This window comes from Denticeps clupeoides, chromosome 1 (assembly GCF_900700375.1).
Source record: "Denticeps clupeoides chromosome 1, fDenClu1.1, whole genome shotgun sequence".
NCBI lineage: Eukaryota > Metazoa > Chordata > Actinopteri > Clupeiformes > Denticipitidae > Denticeps > Denticeps clupeoides.
The window spans coordinates 12,867,390-12,879,292 of NC_041707.1; the positions used below are offsets into that span (position 1 = coordinate 12,867,390).

An 11,903-nucleotide genomic window follows, 5' to 3' on the forward strand; every position below is an offset into this window, starting at 1 on the left:
CCCCCCCCCTTCAGGACTTTCAGCTCGAGGCGCTGTCTGTGTACATGCGCGTCGGGCAGCGGTTGGTGCGCCAGCGCCAGTATGGGGCTGTCCGGCAGCTGTTGAAGTGTGTGGGAGAATCTGGCACAGCCACCAAGAGCGACTGTGACGCCATCATTCTGAGCTGCGTCTCAGTTGCAGATAAAGCACCTGCTGACGTGAGTTGGCAGTCGGTTTAATTTAATAGTTTTTCCACTGGGATTGAATGGTTAAACATGTTACATTTGGCACACAGCGGTAAAATAACACAAGTTGAAGTGATCCATTTTCCGCTGTCTCAACCCAGGCAAAGGAGCTTGATGGTCTCATTCTTGAGTCTAAGAGTTCAGAAACAAAGGTATGCAAAGACCCTTTTCTTCTTTTGGAGACCAGATTTTGAGTTGTTCCCCCTTATTGACCATGTCTATTTCACTCAGATAAAGGCCTATCTGCAGTGTAGTAAACTGAGGGCAGCTTACCTGCTGGCAGTGAAGCTGGACCTGGGACGGGCAGGTCCACTGGTCCAGGACATCTTCCACGCTGCTGAAAGCTCAGGAGACACGGTCATGCAGGACATCTGTCGGCAGTGGCTGTCCGAGCACCAGGAGAGAGTCCCTCGACAGCGGCAGGGCCACCCGAAGTAACAATGCCCTCTAAAACGGCTGGGTCCAAATCCAGTCTTTAACCCAGTCCTAGTTTTTCAAGCTGGGACTGTAGTACACCTGGACTGACTGGGCTGATGTCCGCCGTCTTGCTGGAACACCTTCACCGCTGTGCCATGTTCACCTACTTAGCTTTCAGGTGATACCGCTGTGTTGGCAAATTGTCCTATTTGTCAGATGAAGTACATAGGGACACTAATATGCACATCAAATATAAATGTCCTGTGTTACTGAATCCAACTTCCTACCTCGACCTCAAAGAGATGTTCCACCACTTCTTTTTCCTATCCAACAAAAACATGGACACCCAGACTTTCACAGTCATCCAGAAAAAGGGATCCCTGCCCAGGATTGTCAGTTAATCCGTTCTGCATTAATAGCATCGGTAACATCAACTCTTAACAAATCTAAACTACTGCTGACTACTTCAGTGGCCAGTTCTTTATGAACTCGACCATGTTATGTTCTTGTGTGCTTGTGTGATCGAGAATGAGGTCATGTTTGACTGTGCCCAGTCTGTGGTTACTGCCCTTCATATTTAATAGTCTGTGTTTGCTTATGTATAAATACATGTACATATATTCACAGTTATGCCTTCAACGGAATGGAAATTAGACTTCTCTTAAAGGGATTCTGTTTTTTATGTAACTGTCAGTTACATAAAAAACAGACAACCAATAACATCCTGTTTACATCGTATATCTCAGAAACAGGTCTAACCTTGTCGTCGAGGTTTGTACAGTATTAATGTCACTCTTGGCCAATATCTTTTTGATTGGAGACACTGACACAATCCCAGTTGCAAGCCATTTTTTATAACCATTATGTCATGGGATGGCTGTTGCCAGTGCTATGCATTTGTTCTTTGGTGGCGGGGTGGTGTTCTTCACAAGTCCTACACATGTTTTTTTCTTTGCAGAACTTTCTTTGTGAAGACTGGAAGTTAACCAACCTATTTGATGCACTAATATAATAATCACTTTATAGCACCTTATACATGTGGGATTTTTAAAAAATAGAAGTGCTGTCGGTTCACACCTTTCTTTTCTTTTTTTTTTTTTTTTTTAGCAATTATGCTAATGTTTGACCGTAAAGCATTTGCTTCTGTACTATTTGCAGAATCAGAAAGGACAACTGTTATCAGTCAATAATTAAATGCATTAAAATCATGTCATACTGAATATTTTTACAAATCATTCTTTATTTCAAGTATTATAAATATTGGTAAAACATTGTGAGACCTTGGGCCTGTCTCACCTGTGTACACTTGAATAAGTGTGTTTAGACGTGAAGATTTTCGTGATTAATTAAAGTGAGACTATCAAAGTAACTTTGATGTTCCACAGGTTGTCGAGGCTGTCACCAACTGTTCCTGTTAACAAGCACTTTGCTTTAGGCCAATTGCCCTACCATATGGATTAGAGTTGTGAAACATCCCTGTTTCTTTGGTGGCATTTTCTTGTGGGTATTACTTCTTTCCCTGTGACCCTTCTGTGGTCTTTTTAATAATTAAAGTGCACACATGCAGACAGACCCACAATCTCGTACTGCATAATGTCAATAAACCACCCAGTGCTTTTGCAAAAGACAATGGCTTATTGTTGTGACTAAGTGGCAACCACAAACTGTGACAAATCTCCTAAAATTTGGTTTTGTAAATACATTTTGATATTCAAATAACTGACCATGAATGCAAAGGTAGTAAAAGGCATGTTTACATCTGTATAAAAGACATCAGTAAAATTCTAGGTAGCTTTACATGTGCTGAGGTTGGAATGATGATGATCATTGGGAGGGAGGGACTATAAAACTAATTAAATGAGACCAAAAAGTACAGGAATTAATCATAAATTAAACAGCATAAGAAAAGCTAAGAAGTTTGTTAGACTGATCCCACAATGGGGTTCACAACACTGAACCCTTCACAGTAATGTCACAGAAAGCCAAGCCAGATAACCCTTTGTACAAAAAGAAACTTGTTTCAAAAAACTTGAAAGTGAACTGAGTCATGATGGGAGGGAATTGGCACGTCTGAATCTGCATGGAGAGGAGGGGCGCAGGAGCAGCTCAGTCCCACTCGATGCCCAGCAGCTCGCAGCTGATATCCCACAATTTCTGCCCAGTCACTTCATTCCTGCCCTGAGGTGCAACAAAGGCTGGAGAGCAGTCGCTGCCGAAGACACCAATTGAAGATGTAGTCAGTTCGGAATTTTGTGCAAAATGACATTCCGTGTAATCGTTTATTGCCATGGGTACCTGAAGTGCTTTCCAGAGACCGTGTCCAGCTCCTCTGCCACAGCGCAGTAAATAGACGTCTGAGCTCCTTCGCGAGGCGTTTTGAGGAACATGGTGAAGAATGTGAACACCAGGGACATGATGGTGGAGTGCCGGACCAAGTCGGTGCACACTGTGCCAGGGTGCACCGAGTTCACAGTCACGTTAGAACCTGCAAGAGCAAAAGTCGCTGTCATTGGGACAAACTTGGCATGGTATACTCAAATAAATTTATGGGAAATTTACCTCGATTAAGAGCAAAAAAGGTAGCATAAGCATTTCACTATATGTTATTTTTGTGATAAAGCTTATTATTCATCACATTCACTGTAACGTGAATGAGATCTAAGCCGAAAAGAAATTTCTGAAAACTGAAATGCATACTTTTTCCCCCATGCCACATCCTCTGAAATAATGCAGAGCTCTATATGACCTCAGCCATATAACAAAGCATCAATACAATTAAAACAACATACGTGTTGTTTTTTTTATTAAATGACAGGTTCAATCTTACACTCACATACATACACACCTTTTAGCCTGTGTGCCAGCTCGCGGGCAAACAGCACATTAGCCAGCTTGCTCTGACAGTAGGCTAGGCCACTGTGGTAGCTGCCCTGGCTCATGAGATCGTGAAAGCGGATCCAGCCAAAATTGTGGGCCAGCGAAGAGACGACCACGATCCGGGCAGGTGCGCTGCGCTTCAACAGGCCGATCAGCAGGTATGTCAAAAGAAGGTGACCTACAAAGGTGGATTTTTTTTTTTTTTTAAACTTCAAATACTTCTGAAGGCAACATCAATGACTCTACTAAACGTATTCTACAGCTTGCACAAATAAATTACCGAGATGGTTGACGCCAAGATGCATTTCAAACCCATCTGCAGTTTTTGTGTAAGGACACATCATCACTCCGGCATTGTTGATCAGTATGTGCAAACTGTTGACCTCTTAAAAGATGAAAAGAGTTCAGTTAACACTGCAGTCCTTTTTAAAATATATATATAGCAGCAGAGTGAACATTACCTCTGAGGAACTTCTGTGCAAATGCTCGTATGGAGCAGGTGTCGGCCAGGTCCAGCTCCCGGACCTCCACTTTGGCCCCGCCCACTCGGGTGCGAATCTCCGTAGCTGCCTCCTCACCTTTCTCCACATCCCTACATGCCAGGATAATACGGGCACCTGCAAATACAACACCACTGTCACTGAGAAGCCCCAACTTTTTATCTCATAATCTTTACAAAAGCCTATCGAAAAACTGCGTCAAGATAAGAAGCTTAAAACCACATGCTCACCACGTCCTGCCAAGTCCAAGGCCGTTTCTTTTCCAATACCTGTATTGGCACCAGTAATAAGCACAGTCTTTCCATCAAGACGAGCCTTAGATCGGCATATTCCACCACCTGCATACTTCCTGTGGAAAAATTAATAAAACACAACCAGAGACAATAATGGTGGAGAGAAGTGTGAAAATGCCGCAATCACAGCAAAAGCTCCCTGCTTGATTTGTTTGCTGTTTGTTTTGTTTATCACATAACCTCACAAGGAATATTTCATAGACCTTCAATGTCTTCAGTTGTTCTACAATGTAAAAAAAATACAAGACCCATAAATAAGTTGGTGTATCAACATTTTTGACTGGTAGTGTATGTACATTTACATTTAAGGCATTTGGCAGATGCCCTTATCCAGAGCGTCGTAATACTAGCAACATAGTAATAGTATGGAGTAAAAATTTTTAATCAGGAAACTGAAAACATTCATGACTTGAATCGTATTGTGTGCTGTTGTGCTGGAATGCCCATCAACGGTTATGTCTGATTACATCACAGTAGTTTTAACCCATTTATGCATGATTGCAGTAGTTACACACTATACACCCACAGTGTGCAACACAAATGCCACTAACTGCCTGAACTTGTCTTAAGTTGTTGTGACCCACTCCATGTGACATGCAGTTGTCTCTGAACGGTACATTAGTATCCTATATCCAATTCATAATTAATTCAACAGAGGAATAATATGCTACCCCATCATCAGGCCCATTCGCGCCATGCCATGACAGTTAAACGCCAATCTAATCAAAACATATGAATATGAGTTTGTGTTTGTAGGTCAGTTCCACGTACATGCGGACCTTTGCGTTAAGTAGGACACCACCATAGCATAACACCGCCGACGGACGCGTCAAGTCGCACGACCACGCGTGTAGGCGGCGGGGGTTGCGCGCGACCAATCACGCACGTCCTCGGTGCGGTCACGCTCTGGCCCCGCCCCCCGCCGCGTCCTATTGGCTGAGCCGGCGAAGCGCACCGCGCAGAACGGAGGCGGTTACTATCCTGGTCAGCCCTCCCGTGCGCGCTCGCTGTGGCTAATGTGGACCCCGAATTCACCTCAGCGATACGATCCGGATGATGTGTTATGGGCTGACGGTGCTTTAATGCGCGGGACGCGCTTCGACCATTTCAGCCACGTCCGCAGCCAAACTGCACGAGCATCCACCAAGTTACGTATTATGATTATTTCGCACATGAGATACTATTTAGAGCACGCACACGCCATACGGCGACAGAGCCCAGGGGCGTCGTAACTACACGAACAGCCCCGCATTAAGGCAGCGTTTCATAAGCAGCTCGTTATTTCGTAAAAACGCGCCTTACCTGATTTGCGTCGAGAACAGGATCAAAAGCACAGCGGACAGCCCGACACCACCGAGAACTGCTGCCAGCATCATAATAATCAGCATCGGTGGACGTGAGTGGCGCGGCGCTTGGTGGGCTTTGCCTAGTAGGTTACCGCTGTTTCAAATATGTGATGCTATGTACAGCACCGCCTTGCTGCAACGGCGCGTTCTGGAAGGAATCATGGGATTGTAGTTCGCAGAACTGGCCGCCAGGTTTGAAAATACCTGGCTTTTTAATAAGCACCTCCATAACCTACATTGCAATGCTGCGCGGTCTATTTAACTGGTTTATGTCTGATTCATTTTTACTACACTTCTTTTGTTAAAAAAACGCAATGTTTAATGTGAAGCTATTTTAGTGACTTTTTAGTGGAGGTCTCCACAACCAAATTGGAAATTCAGATGTCACTTAACTTTTGTCACGGTTGCTGCATGTTTTTTGTTAAGATAAATGTTGGTAGAATGTATGAGTGTTTTCAGTCAGAAACTGAGACTATTCACCATTTACCTATTAATTACCTTTTCATTTAACTTTAGAATAACCCGTGTTAAATATATTTCTAGTATCTAGTTATCATTACCCATATCTTACTTAGCTTGTATATCTCATTTGTTTTTATTAAAATATGTAATATTTAAAGAATTTAATAAGTAAAACTAATACTGCAGCCACTTTACAGTCGCTTTGTCGTACAGTCATACTGCCTACATAAAATATAAAAAAATGATAAATGTTGATCCTAATTTGGAATTTAAATTATATTTAATTCCATACGTATACAAACCGTGTGGGTTTTAGATTTATTGGCAAGCATGTTATAGCTAAACAATATTTTTAAGTATTTTTAACCGCACCGGCAATCTCGAGGACGCCTAAAATCACGAGGGTAAAGAGGAAGTCCCGACAATTTTGTCAGCAGCCGCTGCTTCGCTGTGTTTGGGAAACAATTTATATTTTAAATAAGATTTAAAGACACGAGAGGGGACATACTGTGTATTGGAATAATTTTCGAGTGAAATGTCGTCGGAGGAGTTTGAGAAGTTGCACGACTTTTATAAATCCCTGTATGACGAACTGAAACTGATGCCCGAGCGTGTCTGGCGATGTCACGGGGGTAAATAAAACGTTGCCAACTAAACGTTACATTACTTGCCATGAGAGTAAAACCGTGTGGTGTTTATGCGGCAGAAAAGTGGCGCATTTGCTCCGTTACATCCAGGCAATTCTGCCGTAGCCATTTACAGGTAGCGCTTTTAGCTTTTTATTTATTGATGGTGGAATTAATCCTCCGGCCGAGCTCGGTAGGCTGCTTTTAGTCAGTGTATTAGTTCAAATCATTTATATGCAGACTGTGGCTACTTGCGCAGTTTTTATCATGCTGGTACCTCGAGCATCAGGACGTTCACAAAGGAAAAGATGAACACGTTTTTCCTCTTGTTTCTGATAGAGGAGAAGAAGCGATTGGTGAGGGTGTTTGATGAGAGGCTGGGAGAAGCAGAAGAATTTGTAAGTACAATTTTACTGCCACTGTAGGTTCTTGATTATGAAACACTTTTTTTGTGTTTTTTAATTATATTTTATTTGTCACGTAATATTCAGTTCAGCCACTGGATGGCATATCATAACTGGTGACCATTAGCCTGGTCTATATGTATTCTCTCCATGTCAACTGTGTATATCGCACGAATGACAATATTGCAGCATTATACTATACTAGTATTGTCTTAACATAAAACTCCTAGCTGCAGGGAATGGAACATGAGTTGGTCGGGGCCCCACCATCCTTTCGGAACCCAATGACAACGAAGCTGCGACAGTATCGGAGAGATCTTGGCAAGCTTCAGCGGGAGGTCAGGAGTTCTGACCTGGGTATTGGCTCCTCTAGTAGTCTTGGGGAGAGCAGGCAGGGACTCTATTCTACTCAAAATGACCAAAGTGTGAGTACTTTGCTGGATTCCTACCATCCCCTTTCCTCGCTGCCACCTGGCAGTTACTCAGCATACATCGTTGTCTTGTCTCTTCAATGCACAGACGCACTTGCAGTCTCAGCGGACTCTCCTCATTCAGGGCACACAGTATCTTAATGAGGCCTCTCAGAGCATTGAGCGCAGCAGTCGCATTGCTGCTGAGAGCGAACAGATTGGGACAGACATCATTGAAGAGCTGGGTGGACAGAGGGAGCAGCTTGAACGCTCTCGAGATCGGGTAAGTTTGGGTACTGTCTGCCTACTGTAGTTACAGTAGTCACCCTGTACTACTTGCCATTCAGTAATCATAGTTAATGTGAACTATGATTAAAAAGATAACTATTGTGAAATATCTTTTCCTCGAAAGAAGAAATAGATAAAGTCGATAGCACTCATTCATCCACCTTTAATTACACGAGAAGGCAATGATACTGAAAACGGTACCATGCCAAACCAGACCATAGTTTCCATTTTTGCAAGAACCATATCATATGACAATGGTACCAACAGTTGTAGGTTTTTGTTCTTATTCTCCTTGTTTCATCACAATAAAAATATTGTTATACAGCAAATCACTTTTCCACATTTTGTTATGTTACAGCTGTATTCGAAAATTGATTACATGTTTTTCCTCAGAATTATACACGCAACACCCCATAATGACAATGTGGAAAAAAAGTATATTTGAGGTTTCTGCAAATTTATTAAAAACAAAAAAACTGAGAAATTGCACGTATATAAGTATTCACAGCCTTTCACAGCCTCAAAATTGAGCTCAGGTGTCTCCTGGTTCTCCTGATCATCCTTGAGATGTTTCTGGAGCTTAATTGGAGTCCAGCTGTGGAAAACACAGATGATTGGACCTCTTATGGACAGACACACACCGTCTATATAAGGTCCCACAGTTGACAGTTCATGTCAGAGCACAAACCAAGCATGAAGTCAAAGGAATTGTCTGTAGACCTCCAAGACTGGATAGTCTCGAGGCACAAATCTTGGGAAGGTAGTAAAAGGCACCTGAAGGACATGAAAAACAAAATTCCTTGGTCTGATGACACAAAGATTGAACTCTTTGGTGTAAATGCCAGGTGTAATGTTTGTTGGAAACACCACTCATCACCAGACCAATCATTGAAGCATAGTGGTGGAAGCGTCATGCTGTGGGGATGTTTTTCAGCAGCAGGAACTGGGAGACTAGTCAGGATAGAGGGAAAGATGACTGTAGCAATGTACAGGTTAAAATCTGATCCAGAGCGCTCTTGAACTCTTGGACAATAAAATGAAGTGATTGTCATTGTGAACAGAGCACAACACAGGAAACACAACAAAATGTGTCCTCTGCTTTTAACCATCACCCTTGGTGAGCAGCCATGACAGGCGCCCAGGGAGCAGCGTGTGGGGGCGGTGCTTTGCTCAGTGGCACCTTGGGATTCGAACCAGCAACCTTCTCAGCTCATCTCTCTGTCAGTGGATCTCCAACTTCCTAACCGGGAGACCACAGGCAGTAAGGATGGGCGGACATGTCTCAGCCTCCATCACTCTCAGCACTGGAGCCCCCCAGGGCTGTGTTTTGAGCACCCTACTGTACTCCCTGTACACCCACGACTGTGCAGCCACTACAAACTCCACCACCATCATGACGTTTGCTGACGACACTGTCATGGTGGGCCTGATCTCTGGCAACGACGAGACGGCCTACCTGGAGGAGCTTGGAAATCTGGAGAATTGGTGCCAGAGGAACAATCTCCACCTGAATGTCAGTAAGACAAAGGAGTTAATAGTTGACTTCAGTACCAAGCAGGAGAGGAACTACCAGACTCTTGTCATCAACAGGAACCCAGTGGAGAGAGTGGACAGCTTCTGATACCTCGGTGTCTATATCACGCAGGACCTGTCATGGTCCTGTCACATCAACACCGTGGTGAAAAAGGCCCGGCAGCGTCTCTACCATCTCAGAGGCCAGTGAGACTTTAGACTGCCCTCCAAGGTGCTCAGGAACTTTCTACTCCTGCACCATATAGAGCATCCTGACGGGCAACATTACCCTGTTTCAGGAACAGCACCATGCAGGACAGGCGAGCCCTACAGAGGGTGGTTCGATCAGCCGAACGCATCATCTGTACCAAGCTCCCTGACCTTCAATCCGTCTACAGCAGGTCCAGGAAGATAGTGAAGGACCTCAGCCACCCCAACAATGGACTGTTCTCTCTGCTGTGATCAGGGATCGCAGTCCTGAAGTCCAACACAGAGAATGAGGAGGAGCTTCTTCCCACAGGCTATCCGAACTCTCAACAACAACACTACCTAGAACTCCAATACACTCCAGCACTTTCACTTTCAATCACTCTGGACTCTTTGCACAAAATGTGCAATATTGTGGTCTGTAGCAGTTGCTAAAAGCATTTCACTGCATATCATATGGTTTAAGACTATGTATGTGACAAATAAAATTTAAATGAATTTGAATTCTGGGCTGCTTCCTTAACCGCTAGGCAACCACTGCCCCTTGGCTGATGCACACAGCCAAGATATCAAAGGACAACTCCATGAGTAGCCCAGCCAGAGTCCATACTTGAATCCAATTTAATATCTCTGGAGAGATCTTAAAATGGCTGTGCACCGATGCTTCCCATCTAACCTGATGCAGCTTGAAAGGGAATGGGCAAAACTGGCCATGGATAGGTGTGTCTTGTGGCATCATATTTAAAAAGCCTTGAGGCTGTAATTGCTGCCAATTTGTACATCAACAAAGTGTTGAGCAAAGGCTATGAGCACTTCCTCAGTTTTTTTTTTTTTTTTTTTTATAAAATTGCCATGCCCTCAAGTAATTTGTCATTATGGGGTTTTATGTGTGTGAGGAAATGTATTTGATTTGTTTTGGAATAAGGCTGTAACATAACAAAATGTGAAAAAGTGATTCACTGTGAAGACTTTCCGGATGCAATGTATATCTGGATAAGGGCGTCTGATAAATGCTGTAAATGTATATCAATTTTGTCTGATATGGGAAAAAAATATAAGATTTTTTCCATTTCGCCCATTCCTACTTTCTGGGGGTGTTAACACCCTATGCCGCCAAATATTTCAAAGCATTTCATGTGGATGTACCAATATTGTACATTTAACATTTGTAACAAGATGAATGTTGATACTGTACCATAAATGGACTTCTTTTGTCTCTTTACAGCTTGTACATACTGGAGAGAACCTGAGCAAGAGTCGCAAAGTGCTACGTGCTATGTCTCGAAGGTGAGAATTAACCTAATTTTCCCACTCAGAGTTACGTAATAGGCAAAGCAGAAAGACATTTATGATTCTTGAGCCATCACACATTCATTCATAGATACCCTGTAAGCTTTTCTCGTTTTGAATGGGTAAATAAATGTTATTTTTGTGTACCTATTGCTGTGCTATTCTTTAAATTCTTTGCACGGTTAGGGTAACTACCTACTTGACTAACAGTTCACATTAGTATTTTGAGCCCTCTGCTAAATAGGTTGCTTTCGCACTTGTCCTATGAGATAATAGGATTATTAGATGGCACACAAGACATTGCTGAGGTGTTTCCTGTCTCTCTCTGCTTTTCCAGACTAGTGACTAATAAGCTGCTGCTGGGCGTCATCATCCTCATGGAGCTGGCTATCCTGGGAGCTGTCGTGTATCTGAAGTTCTTCCGTAAATAGGTCTAAAGGTGGCATGAGAAGAACCAGCCACTCGGCACATTCCGGTTCCACCCTCTGTGTTCTCCATTTAGTTTAAAGACACTTGGATTCCAGCCCAACATGTGATGCATGTGTCTCCTCCCGACGAATGGGAGGAGAATGACTGTCTTTGTTGTGCCGAGTGGAGTATATGCTGAGTCAAGGCTGTGACCTAAGACTGTATGGACAGTAATTACAGACTGGGCTTGGATCAGTGCATTGCCATCCCCGGGACTGAGCATTAAAGGCGTTTGTGATGTGGTGACCTCCCTGGTAGAATGAGAAGGGGAAAACTTTTTAGATCTTTGCAATTGGGGAGTCAGTGCTACTTATGGCAGACCACAGTATTTTCCCTGTGTAATATTTAGGGAGGGTGGAGGGAACAGAATGTAAGTACTATCAAATTATTTAACATGCAATAATTACATTTAACTGTTTTACTGACATTTGTTTGGATGTTGTGTATTTAAATTTGGGTAAAAAGGTGTCTGTCTGATGCACTTTCTGTTTTGATGTTTGCTGGGAAAAGCAGCAGCTGCAGGATAAGAGGCTATCGTGAAGGAAAAAAGCAGAGGACTATAAACAGATGATAACCCAC

At 43.2% G+C, this 11,903-nt stretch overlaps 3 protein-coding genes across 11 annotated transcripts in view; 2 read left to right on the forward strand and 1 right to left on the reverse strand.

The window, feature by feature from the left end:
- The window catches only part of zfyve26 (zinc finger, FYVE domain containing 26), a 22,107-nt gene extending 20,246 nt beyond the window's left edge, over nucleotides 1-1,861 (forward strand). For 8 of the 9 annotated variants that reach the window (XM_028996758.1, XM_028996783.1, XM_028996792.1 and 5 more), the window contains 3 exons: nucleotides 15-197; nucleotides 326-376; nucleotides 456-1,861. In XM_028996758.1, the coding sequence (XP_028852591.1) occupies nucleotides 15-197; nucleotides 326-376; nucleotides 456-662 (441 nt within the window). In that variant the 3' untranslated portion in view covers nucleotides 663-1,861. Of the gene's footprint in view, nucleotides 1-14; nucleotides 198-274; nucleotides 377-455 lie in introns of all 9 variants that reach the window. The other variant, XR_003751286.1, reaches the window with a different exon arrangement.
- On the reverse strand, nucleotides 1,862-5,795 carry rdh12 (retinol dehydrogenase 12). Its single transcript, XM_028997219.1, has 7 exons — nucleotides 5,614-5,795; nucleotides 4,249-4,367; nucleotides 3,980-4,135; nucleotides 3,799-3,903; nucleotides 3,487-3,696; nucleotides 2,937-3,126; nucleotides 1,862-2,850 (listed from the first exon to the last, which is right to left on the reverse strand). Exons 1-7 carry the CDS (start codon nucleotides 5,697-5,699, stop codon nucleotides 2,748-2,750), a joined length of 969 nt encoding a protein of 322 aa, XP_028853052.1. The 5' UTR covers nucleotides 5,700-5,795; the 3' UTR covers nucleotides 1,862-2,747.
- On the forward strand, nucleotides 5,315-11,790 carry vti1b (vesicle transport through interaction with t-SNAREs 1B). The gene is made up of 6 exons (XM_028997280.1): nucleotides 5,315-6,751; nucleotides 7,085-7,143; nucleotides 7,380-7,574; nucleotides 7,669-7,842; nucleotides 10,792-10,853; nucleotides 11,194-11,790. The coding sequence occupies exons 1-6, from the start codon at nucleotides 6,655-6,657 to the stop codon at nucleotides 11,285-11,287; spliced, it is 681 nt and encodes a 226-aa protein (XP_028853113.1). The 5' UTR covers nucleotides 5,315-6,654; the 3' UTR covers nucleotides 11,288-11,790.
- The last annotated feature ends 113 nt before the right edge of the window (nucleotides 11,791-11,903 follow it).

Coding starts and splice junctions, on each gene's coding strand:
- rdh12 (XM_028997219.1), bottom strand. CDS start 5,699: ATGCTGATTATTATGATGCTGGCAGCAGTTCTCGGTGGTGTCGGGCTG. Junction 4,368..5,613: donor CTGTTCTCGACGCAAATCAG/GTAAGGCGCGTT, acceptor ATTTTTCCACAG/GAAGTATGCAGGTGGTGGAA. Junction 4,136..4,248: donor CTTGGACTTGGCAGGACGTG/GTGAGCATGTGG, acceptor TTGTATTTGCAG/GTGCCCGTATTATCCTGGCA.
- vti1b (XM_028997280.1), top strand. CDS start 6,655: ATGTCGTCGGAGGAGTTTGAGAAGTTGCACGACTTTTATAAATCCCTG. Junction 7,575..7,668: donor CTACTCAAAATGACCAAAGT/GTGAGTACTTTG, acceptor TTCAATGCACAG/ACGCACTTGCAGTCTCAGCG. Junction 7,843..10,791: donor TTGAACGCTCTCGAGATCGG/GTAAGTTTGGGT, acceptor GTCTCTTTACAG/CTTGTACATACTGGAGAGAA.